Source organism: Littorina saxatilis, linkage group LG3, assembly GCF_037325665.1.
Source record: "Littorina saxatilis isolate snail1 linkage group LG3, US_GU_Lsax_2.0, whole genome shotgun sequence".
Classification (NCBI taxonomy): domain Eukaryota; kingdom Metazoa; phylum Mollusca; class Gastropoda; order Littorinimorpha; family Littorinidae; genus Littorina; species Littorina saxatilis.
Genome location: NC_090247.1, coordinates 35,005,204 through 35,021,745, shown reverse-complemented (window position 1 = coordinate 35,021,745; position 16,542 = coordinate 35,005,204). Strand labels below are relative to the sequence as shown.

The 16,542-nt window shown below is 39.4% G+C and overlaps 1 protein-coding gene across 1 annotated transcript; it reads right to left on the bottom strand.

Annotated features, from left to right (window-relative positions):
• Window positions 1-1,725: 1,725 nt before the first annotated feature.
• Window positions 1,726-11,027, bottom strand: LOC138962239 (profilin-4-like). Its single transcript, XM_070333983.1, has 5 exons — window positions 10,468-11,027; window positions 6,135-6,263; window positions 5,526-5,660; window positions 3,557-3,662; window positions 1,726-3,363 (listed from the first exon to the last, which is right to left on the bottom strand). The coding sequence occupies exons 1-5, from the start codon at window positions 10,582-10,584 to the stop codon at window positions 3,335-3,337; spliced, it is 516 nt and encodes a 171-aa protein (XP_070190084.1). The 5' UTR covers window positions 10,585-11,027; the 3' UTR covers window positions 1,726-3,334.
• Window positions 11,028-16,542: the final 5,515 nt, after the last annotated feature.

Here is a 16,542-nt window from a genome sequence, read left to right as displayed (position 1 = left end):
TTCGCATCCATGGGAGGTAATCGGAACCAACCAAACAGACTCAGCCAGTAGCGCGACATATGTCGTGACAACCAGGTGACAGTATAGTAAAGTAGCACGACATATGTCGCGACAACCAGCCTAAGGGTTAATATTGAGAGCATACTGCATAACATTACATCAGTAAATTGTACGTTGCGATTGCATGTAAGGGGCAGCCAGTAGCCTGCCAGATGCTTCGCCTCGCTTTGAAAAGAGCCACTTGTTAATTGTTTCTTGTTCACAAAAGCACTAATCAAAAAATTGCTCCAGGGGCTTGCAACGTAGTACAATTATGACCTTACTGGGAGAATGCAAGTTTCCAGTATGAAGGACTTAACATTTCTTACAAGTTACATACTGCTTGACTAAAATCTTTACAAACATTGACTATATTCTATACAAGAAACACTTAACAAGGGTAAAAGGAGAAACAGAATCCGTTAGTCGCCTCTTACGACATGCTGGGGAGCATCGGGTAAATTCTTCCCCCTAACCTGCGGGGGGTATTCTATTTCATAAAAATGCGATTTGGTTTACCCGTGGGCAGACTGGAGACCGTTGCATAAAAGTGTTTCATGCTACAGTAATGTGCATTGCTGTGCAGTGTATATTTCCTGCAGTTTCATGTTCACCGACGCTGTTTTAAGTGGGCACTTGAATTCTGGGCACAAAATAGCAGAAGTGCAGTCTTTGCGGAGATTCAAATTTAAGAATTTATTAAGAAACACACAAACATGTCAAAAACACATTCAGTAAGGCTGAACTATCACAGGAAGAATTGTATAACAAGAAGAGCAAACGCTCGATCGAGTCACTTTCGCAGTTCTGAATATTATATGAGGCATCAGATGGACAGGAAGAAATTGCTATTCACAACACAATGAGTCACGTTCACATAAAATTTGAGCCCGGTCACTTTTATAGTTTCCGAGAAAAGCCCAACGTTAAGTTGTGTGTTGCCGAACAGAAAAGGCTAGTTATCTCCCTTGTTTTTCTGATAACGTTCGTAAAAGGCTACAGATGTAAATACTTTGATGTAAAGAATAATCCTACAAAGTTTCAATCACATCCGATGAACTTTGTCAAAGATATAAAATGTCTAATTTTTCCTTTGACGCTGACCTGTGACCTTGAAAAAGGTCAAAGGTCAACGAAACCATCGTTAAAGTGTAGAGGTCATTGGAGGTCACGACTAAACAAAATATGAGCCCGATCGCTTTGATAGTTTCCGAGAAAAGTCCAACGTTAAGGTGGTGTCTACGGCCGGCCGGCCGGCCGGCCAGACAGACTAACACTGACCGATTACATAGAGTCACTTTTTGAGTCACTTGAGAAAAAGTGACTCTATGTAATCGGTCAGTGTTAGTCTGTCCGGCCGGCCGGCCGGCCGTCCGGCCGGCCGTCCGTAGACACCACCTTAACGTTGGACTTTTCTCGGAAACTATCAAAGCGATCGGGCTCATATTTTGTTTAGTCGTGACCTCCAATGACCTCTACACTTTAACGATGGTTTCGTTGACCTTTGACCTTTTTCAAGGTCACAGGTCAGCGTCAAAGGAAAAATTAGACATTTTATATCTTTGACAAAGTTCATCGGATGTGATTGAAACTTTGTAGGATTATTCTTTACATCAAAGTATTTACATCTGTAGCCTTTTACGAACGTTATCAGAAAAACAAGGGAGATAACTAGCCTTTTCTGTTCGGCAACACACAACTTAACGTTGGGCTTTTCTCGGAAACTATAAAAGTGACCGGGCTCAAATTTTATGTGAACGTGACTCATTGTGTTGTGAATAGCAATTTCTTCCTGTCCATCTGATGCCTCATATAATATTCAGAACTGCGAAAGTGACTCGATCGAGCGTTTGCTCTTCTTGTTCTCAAGTGACTCAAAAACAAGAATTTTCTAGGTAAAATAAACATTGCAGCTGCAAATAATCCACAGAATAGCAGAACACAGCAATACTGATATTCGAAGTTGTGCCACTTCTGTCTATCTCCAGCCATACATTGCAAAGGAATTTTCTCTTTCATACACTTCAAAACCATTTTCCCTGGAACTTTGTTTACATGCACTTGCCATACATGTACACTGACATTCTCTCAGAACATGCACCTAGGTGCATTACATTACAGCATAATTACATTACTTTTGCATGCAAATCTTGACATACATGTACACTGACATTCTCTCAGAACATGCACCTAGGTGCATTACATTACAGCATAATTACATTACTTTTGCATGCAAATCTTGACATACATGTACACTGACATTCTCTCAGAACATGCACCTAGGTGCATTACATTACAGCATAATTACATTACTTTTGCATGCAAATCTTGACATACATTTACACTGACATTCTCTCAGAACATGCACCTAGGTGCATTACATTACAGCATAATTACATTACTTTTGCATGCAAATCTTGACATACATTTACACTGACATTCTCTCAGAACATGCACCTAGGTGCATTACATTACAGCATAATTACATTACTTTTGCATGCAAATCTTGACATACATGTACACTGACATTCTCTCAGAACATGCACCTAGGTGCATTACATTACAGCATAATTACATTACTTTTGCATGCAAATCTTGACATCCATTTACATGGAAATTCCCGATATCTCTTACATGCACCTTGCATACACTACATTAGCTTGCAAATCTTGACACACACATACACAATCGTGCTCTGAAATACACCGCATCAATAGCTGGACGGAGGAAGAAAGTGATACATGTATCACTTGGTCAATGCAGATCTGGTAGGTCAAAAATCTTGCATACGGAGTAAATTACATGCAGAGTTGATCAATCACACACAGGCACACACACAGCGTGTCACTTCCTCACTCAGGATTATTTGAGTCGCCTTTGAACACGGTCACGTTACACATTTTGACATAACTTGCAGCAAGTGTGAGATCAGTTGCTGTCAATATTGGCTGTCCTTTTCAAATGCAAAAAAATTAAACTTCTTTCAAAAGGCGAAGGCCTAAAAGGTTTGTGAGACTGGATGGCAGCTCAAACCCGACACTTGAAACAACATGGCTTTTCCTTGCCAGAAAAAAAGCTGTTTATTGGAAAAATAATGTTCCACTTGACAAAATTAATAGTTTCCGTCTAGCAGGGGTAACTCAGACTGGAAGTGGAAAGGACATGTTTAAAAATCGTTATTCAAAGGTAAAAGCATGAGATGAATGCTTGCAAGTTGTTCCATGAATAACTTGGTTTGCTGGCAGTTCTTCCCTGCTGGAAAGGTAGAATTATGCTTCCATAGTTGGCTTCTCTGCTACTTGCCTTTCTCTTTGAAGTAATCGGCTGGAAAGAATAAGAAGAAAACAATAGTGAAAACCAACAACCCCCAAAACAGCACAATATAGCCATTTCCTGCTCACACACAGAAGTTCTTTTATGTGACATACCAGGTTTTTTTGCACATACATCCCCAAATCCCTTGTGCGCTGTCATGACTGGAAGAAAAAGTTATCGCTTGCATATGAACAGCACTTACCTAATTTTTCCACAGCCTCGACACAGACACTGGGGAACATGCTCTCTGTGTATGTGGCCACCAGCAGCAGTGATAATGTTTTGACCAGCACCAGGCCCCTTTTTCCCTGAAGTACATGAATACACAAATTGAAACTGAGTTTAAGAGTGCACTACAACTTTCTCAATACAATGGTACCTGTGGTGAGAGCTAGGAAACTTTCACCATTAGCCAAAAAATGCCCAAACTTTTTGGGCATCTTGCAAAGTTAAGCATTGCATGCATGCCCAGAAAGTGTTCCTGTTCGATAATGCATTTTGGTATAGGGTCTACAGTTGTCTCCCCCTGATGCACAAAAACTGTCGTACTGAATTAAACACTTTGTGTCACACACCATTTAAAGATTTGTGTACAGTTTTGACATGGTTGTAAGGCTTATCTATTTATTTATTTTTAAATGTAAAAAATTTAATTCAACCAGGTGATGATCAAGGTCAAACTATCTGCGTTGATTTACAGGATTCTTTATAATACCCATATCTCTCTTCCCCTGGCCTACAGCTTTAATGGCCGCAGGTTAGTCACTTACAGAGTTTTCCTACCTGGTATAAAGCTGCTGCCTTTTTTCTTCTCAATTCTTTCACCACAGTTTTAAATTCGTTTTCTGCGTCTGCAGTTCACACCAAACTTAGCTGTGGCTGAATAGTCTCTTATTTATTTCCACAGCCGTTTTCATGTGAGTTTCATTTCTGTTTTATGACAGCTGGTTGTGAGTGTTAAAAGTAAGCTAAAATGACCATGTCCTTGGTTACTCATAGGTGTGTTTTCACAAAATAAAACCCCAAGTGCCAAAATTTAAAAAATTGTCAAGAGTAAAACAAAAAATTCCTTTGACCAAGGGAAGTAACTGTATGAAAATGACAGTTAGAAAACATTTAATAGACATTTATTATATCAGGAGACTGCTCCAAAATATTTTGTATAGTCCTGTGAGGTTATATAAAGTCCATGTGAATTCAGGTTGAAGCCTGTAGTCAAAAGCTAGATGAAAAAAAATAAAAAAGCTACCCCTTTGTTCTTTAATTTTCATGCATGCGAACATTCAATTTTCAAGCTTTTCATTTTCCCCTAATGCTGTTAACTTTATTAACACCAGCAAGTAAAAATAAGAGGTGTCATAGCACTTTGAGAAACCGATTCCTCACCAAACTCCTGACTAGCCTCAAAATGGTTTCTAAGCCAAGCAGGCTGTTCATACAGCTGCATTTTTGCTCAGTATAACTCTGTTTACAAAACAACAATACCTACACATTTAGCATAGATGGAGTTTTTGCGCAGTATAACTCTGTTTACAAAACAACAATACCTACACATTTAGCATAGATGGAGTTTTTGCTCAGTATAACTCTGTTTACAAAACAACAATACCTACACATTTAGCATAGATGGAGTTTTTGCTCAGTATAACTCTGTTTACAAAACAACAATACCTACACATTTAGCATAGATGGAGTTTTTGCTCAGTATAACTCTGTTTACAAAACAACAATACCTACACATTTAGCATAGATGGAGTTTTTGCTCAGTATAACTCTGTTTACAAAACAACAATACCTACACATTTAGCATAGATGGAGTTTTTGCTCAGTATAACTCTGTTTACAAAACAACAATACCTACACATTTAGCATAGATGGAGTTTTTGCTCAGTATAACTCTGTTTACAAAACAACAATACCTACACATTTAGCATAGATGGAGTTTTTGCTCAGTATAACTCTGTTTACAAAACAACAATACCTACACATTTAGCATAGATGGAGTTTTTGCTCAGTATAACTCTGTTTACAAAACAACAATACCTACACATTTAGCATAGATGGAGTTTTTGCTCAGTATAACTCTGTTTACAAAACAACAATACCTACACATTTAGCATAGATGGAGTTTTTGCTCAGTATAACTCTGTTTACAAAACAACAATACCTACACATTTAGCATAGATGGAGTTTTTGTCTGCACGCACACACTTGTACTGTCGATCGTCGAAGTAGATTCCCTCCTCCCTGGTTTGTGGTGGGTTTTTGAAAGCATCTAGTAGCATCTGAACTTGATCCTGATACAACTGTAAAAAGACAGAAACAAATTGACACTAATTTGATGAACGGTTCCCCATTCAGAATTATGAATATTATTCAAGTTAAGTAGCCTTATCCCATTCTGTGTTTCTTCCATGATACTGACATATAGGAAATAGGAAGAAAATACTGTTTCTTCCATGATACTGACATATAGGAAATAGGAAGAAAATACTTAGTGCTTAAATAAACGAGAGAAAGAAAATGATAGTGACCAGGCGGTTTCTTCATTTACAAAAAAAGTACCAAGTAACACGAAATCAACAAAAAGTGGAAAAACACAACCTCAACCACCCCCACCCCACCTCCCACTAACACACACAACAAAGAGGAAAGAAAACTAGTCTATCCTTTTCAGGAAGAAGAGGAAGTCCCCAACACCTTAAAAATTCCCCAACACTAAGTGGAACACAACATATCACATGTGCAGTTTTGCAGTCAGATCTACACTGACCCCTTACATTAAATCCAACAGATGCGGCGCGAACCAGACAGTCTTTGCGCCTGACAATGGCGCATTGCTGGACATGTTCTGTGACAATGAGGGCATCATGCAACAGGTTCTGTAGTTGGGACATCTTGATGGAATCCTGCACACATAAACAAACAGTTTATGACCTTTTAAACTGTGTTTACTGACTTGACAACAATGGTGCGTATAGCTTCCCGTTCTGGCAATGTTTTGTTTTCTTGTGTTTTCCTGTGTGGTTTTGTGTCACGCTACGTTGTTTTGATTTCTCACCATTTTTTGACAGAAACTGATAGACCAAAAATTGTGGGTTAAACTTCCAGACCCTCTCAGGTATTTAGGCCTAAAAAAAAAATATGTGTGGTTACGGTAACCTGACCTACCCTATTTTTAGGGGCCAACACTAAAACTTTTTATTACATTTGTAAAAAAAAAAACAAAAAAAAACGCAGTGCAGAAAACGCAATGAAAGCGACAGCGCTCGAGTCGCACACTTATTTCCCTGTCAAGTAGGTTTAATTTGTACACAGAAAAAAAAGTAAAAAAAAAAAAAGTGATTGTCTACCTTCCTACCCTATTTTTTTGGGCTATGTTACCTTAACCACACCTATTTTTGGGGGGCCTTATCAAGTAAGTTCAATCAAAGTTTAATGCAAATTGCATTTGTTAGATCAAAGTAATGCAGTCTAAAGGACACAGATTTACTGAGCCAAAACATACAAGTACATTTACAAGTTGAGTGAAGTCTAGTAAAGCATTACACTAATATACACTTACTCAAAAGATTTTCGATAAAAAGAAATCAACAAACCCACAAAGCCACTTTTCATGAGTAATAGACCAGATTTAAGCTCTTGATTCTCATTACTTTGAAGGAGAATAATGGTTGAACATGGTAAAGAGGACTGATTTAATGGCTGGCTAAACTCAGCAAAAGCCAGGCAGATTAGTATATCATCCCTGTAGAATAGGAAATGAGAAACAGAAATAAATGTACAATATATTTTGTGTTGTAAAGTATTTCCCCAACATACCAACACAAGGAACTCGAAAGAGAAAAAAGTAAAATCAATGAATAAATAAATGATCAATAATAGACAGAATGACAAAGTTTAAATGACACGAACGACGGGCGCAGTGGCCTAGTGGATAAGACATTGACCTCCTAATCGGAAGGTCGTGAGTTCAAATCCCGGCCGCGGCCGCCTGGTGGGTTAAGGGTGGAGATTTTTCTGATCTCCCAGGTCAACTAGTTTGCAGAACTGCTAGTGCCTTATCCCCCTTAGTGTGTACACGCAAGCACAAGACCAAGTGCGCACGGTAAAGATACTGTAATCTATGCCAGAGTTCGGTAGGTTAGAGAAACACGGAAATACCCAGCATGCTTTCCCGGAAAGCGGCGTATGGCTGCCTGAATGGCGGGGTAAAAAAGGTTATACACGTAAAACCCACCCGTGCAAAAGCATGAGTAAACGTCAGAGTTTCAGCCCATGGACGAAGAAGAAGAAAAAAAAATGATATGAACAAAGAGAAACATATCTAGAGAAAGGAAGAAAGATGACGGTTGATTGCATCTACTTATCAAAATAATGTCTCAACACATAAAGCAAAGCTTTACCGGAATTCCAGGTTGAAATTTGACATCCACATGGTCCAAACCTAAACCCGCCATGGTACTAGTAAACAAACTTTCACCTCAGTTTTCAATTTAATTTGAATAAAATAACCACTTAAGTTCAATCTGTTTCACAGTTCCATCAATTCACAGCCTCACAAGAACACTCCACCAAGAGAACAACTATACCACTCAAGACGGAAACCAGCATATAACATCCAAAGCGACCAAGTTATCAGTGAGGTTGGAACTCCCCAGAACGTAGTGTTTGCGAACACACAAAGGTCACAGCACGATTACAACCATACATCAAAAAGAGCAAACGCTGGGTGAGACAGGCCAATCAAATTTGCCCTCAGCCGCAAATCGTGCGGAATCAACTTTCGATATCACCTCCTTACTCATGCGACCAAGCCCTTAAAGTACAGGGGACTATTTCATTTTGGTGAAGTGGGGCTGATAAGAGAGTGATAGTGCATACAACATTGGTGTTGGTTTTGAGTGAAAGGTGCTGTTAACGTAGAATGGGTGAACCTGTAATCTTTAGTTTATCTCTGACAGAATTTGTTTATGTTAGAGACTGAATAGACTTGGTGCTTTTTACACACACATACTAATATATAGTCACCAATATGATATTTATTCTGGTCTTTTACAATTTCAAGACACAAGAACTGCTTAGCAACAAAAACGAACCAAAGACCCAGAAATAACCCTCATTTATCAACACAGACTTTTCTGAGTATAAAATCATAATTCTGTCGCAGATTTGTGTGCATAATTGTTTTTTTGTGAGTGCATGAATGTAAACAAAGCAGAGAGGCATTCAAGAGTTGAGCAAAAGCATTCAGAAAATCAGGCACACAAGTTGGTACCTGAGAATCAATTAAAGTGCCATATTTATCATTTTCTGAAGTGGTGACCTGCCAGCCTCTTGGAAACAGGCCTGGTGACTGGCTAATCTGAAGTACAGTGGAACCACCCTTCTAATTACGACCTCAAAAAAACCTGAGAAAATCAGGTCTTTTGAAAGAAGAGTTTTAAAATAAGGCTAAATTACAGAGGTTATGAACAGAAAATCTGAGAAAACAGGGTCTTAGCAGGGAGGGAGTCTTAAATTCGGGGGTCTTAATTAAAACAAGTGGGTTCCACTGTATAGTCTAAACACCAGGCTCTCCGTAACTAGGCCACACAGCCTACAGCCAGCACAGTGTATGCTGTCATGCAATGGTGAGTTCCGTGTTCAAACATTTGTCAACATTCTATCTAATATTGTTTGAAATTGCTTTTGAACAGAAATCAGGATATATTACTGCCCAGCTAGTTCAGGCGTAAGACTATGTTGTTTTGTAGTTGTTTGTTTGTTTAACGCCCAGCCGACCGCGAAGGGCCATATCAGGGCGGTGCTGCTTTGACATATAACGTGCGCCAAGGCGTAAGACTATTATATTATTTTTTTTGTTGCAATGAACATGTAATAATGTTTAAAAAATGCTATTTTAACAGAAAACAGGATATATAAAGCCAAACTATAAAGCCAAAGTAACGAAGAAAGCAGAAAGAATATGTTTTTCTTTAGGCTGTCTAGTTTAAACAGGCTCCTATGGTAGAAAACAGAACACAGTTTCCTGCAAGCACAGAATCATTTTTTAAATTTCATGATGATCTGATATTCAATACTTTGTCTCAAACAAACATCACAGTTATTATATAGTCAAACATTCTTTTCAAAACCTTGAAAAATATGATAAAGTCATGCCTTCAAAAATAAGAAATCTTAAAATGGAGGCAAATGTAGACTTTATGAACAGAACATCTAAAACACTAATTAAGGCCAACACAGTAGTCGCCTCCCGTAAACCATCACAGATACTGTCAGGCTTTTTACACCCAGTACAAACACCCTTTCTTTTAAAAACTCACCACTTGAGAACATCCTAGGTGCCCTCCGTAAAGAGCGAGCAATTTTCAAAGAATTAATTTTGCGGATTGTCTGATCAGACAATCGGACGGTGCGTTTTGGCGCTAGACCTAACTTTTAATATCTAAATAATAAATTGACAGCTTGTTACACAAACATTCTTAAATCATAAAAAAAATCTTTTTTCATCAAGACAAGATCAGTACAATTCGAAGTTTTGAAAGTTTGAATAAAGAAAAACCCGGAAGCAGGGTCACGCAAGGTTGTGGTTCTCGTAGCAGACAACGGTTATGCCTATCGCGAGTTCCTCTGAACAGTGAAAAGCCATCGCTAGAGTTCGTGTGAATCGCAGCCGTTTGTTGCGTTTAGATTCAGAGGTACATAATAACGTGCTATTGCAGATAAGCTTACAGCGAGTCGCATTGAAATCACAAACTGACGACTACATTGTGAAGAAAATGAAACTGGATCACACGGGTTCATGATGGCTCAGGGGTAATTAAGATAAACCATGCAAAAATAAATTATTTGAAAATTGCTCGCTCTTTACAGAGGGCACCTGGGGTGTTCTGAAGCGGTGAGTGTTTAAATGAAAGGGTGTTTGTAGTGTGTGTAAAAGCCTGACAGTATCTGTGATGGTTTACGGGAGGCTGACTGTGCCTTTAAAGGGGGAGGTCTTAACAAAGAAGCTCCAGTTGTATTGAAAATACAATTATGGAAATATAGACGGCAACATTAGTCAAAAGAGTGTTTGTAAACTTAATTTAACTAGGAAAAGTTGATACTCACAGGCACACCCTGTACTTGATACCTGGGATTGCTCTGGATATCAAGATCTGCCATGTCTTTAATATCCCAACACAAACTATTCTGAATATCACTGCTGCAATATCTCCTGACTTTCATGGAATGCTACTCATTTGGAACATCTCTCTCTGTCAAGTGCATGCACTCAGTTTTCTATATTCACTGAAGCATAAGAGATGAAATTAGGAACCTTCAATACATATCCATTTTCACAGCCAAGCAGTCCCAAATCTCACTGAAAACATTTGCCAGCAGTGTCCAAAATCGATGAATGACATAACTTTTCAACAACAGTTAACAAAAACGATCAGTCCTTCGATCTTCAACTTTCTGGTTATGCCACCCTAAACACCACCATTATACTGGTCAATCAAAAATGCAGCTTTTTACATGACAATGGCTTTCAACTCGTTTGCTGTTCATAGATTTTCTGATAGAGTTAGTCTCAGAAGCAAATTTCTGCTCTCAGAATCAATATAACGCATAACGCGAAGTGGTCTGTTACCAGCACTGGAAAAAAGCTAGGCTGGTTACAGGTAACAGACCGGTGTCAAATCCTAGTATGTTGTAAGAGTCCAACATCAGCTTGCCAAGGAGAAGGGTATATTTATATATATGTATTCTCTACTTAGACACCCCAAAACAAAGCCTACTACACTGGTCAGTGAACCGTGAAGAAACAAAATCCCAGTCCCAAAGATTATGCTTGTTCCAGACCTTCCCTTCATGCTTGACTGAACTTTTGAGTTCCAGCAGATAGACTCACACAGTAAGTACATGTATAGGGTTTGAGACTATGACAAAAAAGCAGTACTATAATTTCTGTGAGCATATTAATTTAAGACTACAGTATATATCTTCATCTTGTCTTTCCACTTGACTTATGTTTAAAAGCAATATGAACAGAAAATCAAGTAACTGTTCTCCAACTTGAAATGCTTGCAATGTAAATATTTTAAAAATACCTTGCAGAATACCACCACATTATACTTGTCAGACAGACAAACACTCGATCTCTATCTCTCTTCCCCCTCTCCTCCCAACCCCCCCCCCTCCCACCTCTTTGTTTTCTCTGTCTGTCTGCAAGTGCAAGCATCACTGAAAGCATGTTAAAATGAGAAGGCATTAAAGATATGTTTCCATATAGTGTGTGTGTTTTGAGGGGGATGGTAGGTAAATTTTGTCCTTTCTTGCTGCATGGACTCATGAGAATTAATTGGTCAAAATTCCCATTGGCATACGTCATAACAAGGTCCAATGTAACTGAAGCTACTTGTCTTTTGTTGGTTAGAAAAATAAAAAGATGAGAAATGTAACAGTAAAAACGCTTTTATTTCAACGAAATGTTCTAAAAGTGCATGTCAGGCACACACACACACACACACACACACACTCACTCTCATGAACATCAAGTGATCAACCGATTTCTTGCTGCATAAGCTTCAATATGTTCAACAAACTGATCTTCTTCTTCTTGTCCATCTGTTTGACCGGACAGCGAGACAGAACTAACTGATTAACAAAGAGCTGCACCACTAACACAGAATGACTGTTACAGGTGCCACCAGTTTTGATGCTATAATTCAGCTGGCGGAAAAATCTGGACATCAGGTGTATGAATCTGTAAGGTGCCTCCTGGTTAACTGTCCCATATCATTATTCATTATTTGTTGATTACTGAAAGAAACTGAACTTGAAAAAGAATGTACAAGAAATGTTTGAAGCCTGTATGATGTATCTGAACATTTCCTTTAAAAAGTATAGTGCTGATTTCGGCATACTAAACTGTGTTGCTTGGAAGGTGCTAGCTTAAAAAAAAATCTATTTATACCTACCCAGTCATAAAATGTTGAATGATTAAAGATTAGAAACAACATTAAAGTAAGAATAAAACAAGTCGCGTAAGGCGAAATTACTACATTTAGTCAAGCTGTGGAACTCACAGAATGAAACTGAACGCACTGCATTTTTTCACAATGACCGTAGTCTGCCGCTAGTGCAAAAGGCAGTGAAAGTGACGAGCCTGTTCAGCGCGGTAGCGGTTGCGCTGTGCTGCATAGTACGCTTTACTGTACCTCTCTTCGTTTTAACTTTCTGAGCGTGTTTTTAATCCAAACATATCATATCTATATGTTTTTGGAATCAGGAACCCACAAGGAATAAGATGAAATTGTTTTTAAAACGATTTCGGAAATTTAATTTTAATCATAATCTTTATATTTTTAATTTTCAGAGCTTGTTTTTAATCCGAATATAACATATTTATATGTTTTTGGAATCAGAACATGACGAAGAATAAAATAAAAGTAATTTTGGATCGTTTTATAAAAAAATAATTTTAATTACAATTTTCAGATTTTTAATGACCAAAGTAATTAATTAATTGTTAAGCCTCCATGCTGAAATGCAATACCGAAGTCTGGCCTTCGTCGAAGATTGCTTGGCCAAAATTTCAATCAATTTGATTGAAAAATGAAGGTGTGACAGTGCCGCCTCAACTTTTACAAAAAGCCGGATATGACGTCATAGAAGACATTTATCGAAAAAATGAAAAAAACATCTGGGGATTTCATACCCAGGAACTCTCATGTAAAATTTCATCAAGATCGGTCCAGTAGTTTAGTCTGAATCGCTCTACACACACACACACGCACAGACACACACACAGACACACACACACACACACATACACCACGACCCTCGTCTCGATTCCCCCTCTATGTTAAAACATTTAGTCGAAACTTGACTAAATGTAAAAAAGACTAGTTATCGGAATGTCAATACAATGTAATTGACAAAACAAAAAAATCACAAGAATGTCAACCTAATGATCTTTAGAGTGGACGACCATCAGTATATATACATAAAACTAGAGGAATACCCGGCTTCGCCGGGGTGAATCGCGAGACAGAGACCGACAGCGTGGCGGTTCACCACAATCACCTTTGAAGGCGAAGTCCTCTCAAACGGGATTGAGAATTTTAGAGCTTATTTCTAAGCCCTATATTATCTGTTATGGCTTCTCAAATGCCAGAACATACAGACAGACAAAAGCCGCCAGACCCCATCACAAACAGAACTCTACAATCCACAGGTGTTGCCTCCACACACACACACACACAGACGCCGTATATATCTATGTATATATATAAATATATAGAGATAGATGACAGTGGATTTTTCGATAAATAGATTCGACCTTTGCACTTTTACAGTGAGGACAACTTACGGGTACATGCAAGGAAAGCCCACAACTTCGGTAGTCTCCCTGTCACACTCAACCCCCTTTGAATGAACTTTGTCCCCAAAGTTCCGAACCATGGACCCGCCAAGCTTAGGTCCCTCCCAGGTGGAATGGGAACAGCACGAAAATGATTCAGTGGCCTGAACATTTCATGTCGAGTCCCATCGCTGTCGACGACGCCAAATGTAATCGAGTGCCGAAACAACACAATCACCTTTGAAGGCGAAGTCCACTCAAACGGGATTGGGAATAACTGTTATGGCTTCTCGAAGGCAGGCCTGAACATACAGACACACCAAAGCCGCCAGACCACATCACAAATAGAACTCTACAATCCACAGGTGTTGCCCACACACACACACAAACACACACAGAGAAGCCGTATATATATGTATATCTATATCTATAAATATATAGAGATAGATGACAGTGTATTTTTCGCGTGGCTATAAATTGATTCGACCTTTTCACTTTTACAGTAAGGACAACTTACGGGTGCAATGAAAGCGTTCTGGACAGTGCAGTGACATTCTAAAAATAGTAACATAGTAACAGGAATATGGATTGACGCCACACGAAGGAAGGGAGATAAACGCTGAAAACACTGGAGAAGATAAGGAAGAGTTACTGGGAATGGATCGAGAGAAAAACCAAAATCGGTTCAGCGCTGCGCGCTGAGAGCACGTGTTGAAATATCTCATCGAGCAGGTTGTGTCCAGGGTCTACCTGAATATGCCCACCAAATTTGAAACAGATCCATCGAGAACCTTGCATGCATCGCGGACACACACTCATACACACACACACACACACACACACACACACACACACACACACAGACACAAGTCGTATATATATATATATATATATATATATAGATAATGAGAAAATCAGAAAAACAAGAGCTTAGCTCAGTAAAGCGTTAAGTTCTTGATATCAAGATAATGAGGTCAATATCACAGACACACACACATTTTAATAGTAAAATAAAAGTCTGCTTCTCGAAATGGCAACACAGAGGGAAATTACTTAAAAAGCAATACAGTGTACATGGAAAGAATGCAAACTTTGAGTGCAAATGTCAAGATGATAAACAGTTCAATGGGGTTAAAACAAAAACTCTTTTGGATAATCTAGACTTGACAGCGCAAGAACAATAAGTGCAATAAAAAAATTCAAATATGAAAATGACTGTGATTTCAGACTGATGGCGATAAGTTGTGTTTGACACCTTATATTTAATCACCTTCTTCCTCTTCTTCTTATTTGGGCTTTGACAACCATGTACACTCCTAGGCACGAGTGGGCTTTCATGTGTGTGGACATGTTTTCCCTGCAATTTAGGCAGTCATACTCTGATTCCCAGGAGATGGATAGTGGGTGTTTTTATGTGTCTCTAACCCACCAAACTCTGACACAGATCACAGGATCTTTTTTGTGCATACTTGGTCTTGTGCTTGCGTGCACACACAAGTAGGGAAAAGGCACTAGCAGGTCTGCACATAAGTTGACCTGGAAAATCAGAAAATGTTTTACTCGACTGCGTCCAGGATTTGAAATCTGAACCTTCAACGAGGAAGGCCAATGTCCTAACCATTGACGGGCGTCTGCCTCCTAATCGGGAGGTCGTGAGTTCGAATCCCGGTCGCTGCCGCCTCGTGGGTTAAGAGTGGAGATTTTCCCATCTGCTAGTGACTTAACCCCCTTCGTGTGTACACGCAAGCACAAGACCAAGTGCGCACGGAAAAGATCCTGTAATCCATGTCAGAGTTTGGTGGGCTATAGAAACACGAAAATACCCAGCATGCTTCCTCCGAAAGCGGCGTATGGCTGCCTATATGGCGGGGTAAAAACGGTCATACTTGTAAAAATCAACACATGCAAAAAAAACGAGTGTACATGAGAGTTTCAGCCCACGATCGCAGAAGAAGAAGAATAATATACTCCATGACCCAGGGCCGGACTACCGGGGGGGTTATGGGGGTTGCGCAACCCCCCCCCCCCCCTAGCCTAAACATGTACCTTACTTATTTAATTTTTTTTTTATTATTGCTTATTTTATGCCGTTTTATGCAAGGAGCGACCATTTTCTTATCTCAGAATATGACCTACCCGTCAGCTTCAGGGGGCTTCGCCCCCTGACCCCCACAACGAGGGGGGGGGTGGGTTCTAGGGTTTCCGGACCCCCCCCCCCCAGCCAAAAAATAAAAATATTGAATGAGGTATGCATTTCTTTATTTTACATTGAGTTTCAATTTTTGGGGTATTAATCAGTGACAAAATCTGCTGCCTAAAACTGGTAATGATCATCCTCAGAATGCACCAGATTGCACCATTTTGCATCCTTTTTTTCAAAATTTTCCGGGGGGGCATGCCCCCGGACCCCCCTAGCAAGCTTGGCGCTTTGCGCCGTCGGCTCGGCGCTTTGCGCCGTCGGCTCGGCGCTTCACACCCATATCTTCACAATATACTTTTGAAAAAAAACAGTCATAAAATGAACTGATCCGCCCCTGCTGCCAGGGGGGACATCCCCCTGGGCCACCACTGGCACCCCCCCCCCCTCCTCTTCGCCTAGTCCGGCCCTGATGACCAACAATGGTGACAGAATATGTTGTATAACGTTTTACTTCATTTTGTGTCTTCAATGCATTTGGACTATATGATGCCAGGAGGGGAGTGCTGAAAGAATATTAAAGGCCTGGGTTTTTTGTTTGACTTGTTTTCAAATATGCATTATATTACATGTATACCAAAGGCATGGAAATCTAAAAGCATCATACAATCATCAGAAAATACTCATATAATACAGCTCT

Bases quoted from the DNA above. Each gene is read 5' to 3' on its own strand.
- LOC138962239 (XM_070333983.1), bottom strand. From the start codon at position 10,584: ATGAAAGTCAGGAGATATTGCAGCAGTGATATTCAGAATAGTTTGTGT. The intron at 6,264-10,467 runs GTGAGTATCAAC...TTATGTGTGCAG, and splicing joins ATCAAGTACAGGGTGTGCCT to GATTCCATCAAGATGTCCCA. The intron at 3,663-5,525 runs GTAGGTATTGTT...CATGTACTTCAG, and splicing joins ACTCCATCTATGCTAAATGT to GGAAAAAGGGGCCTGGTGCT.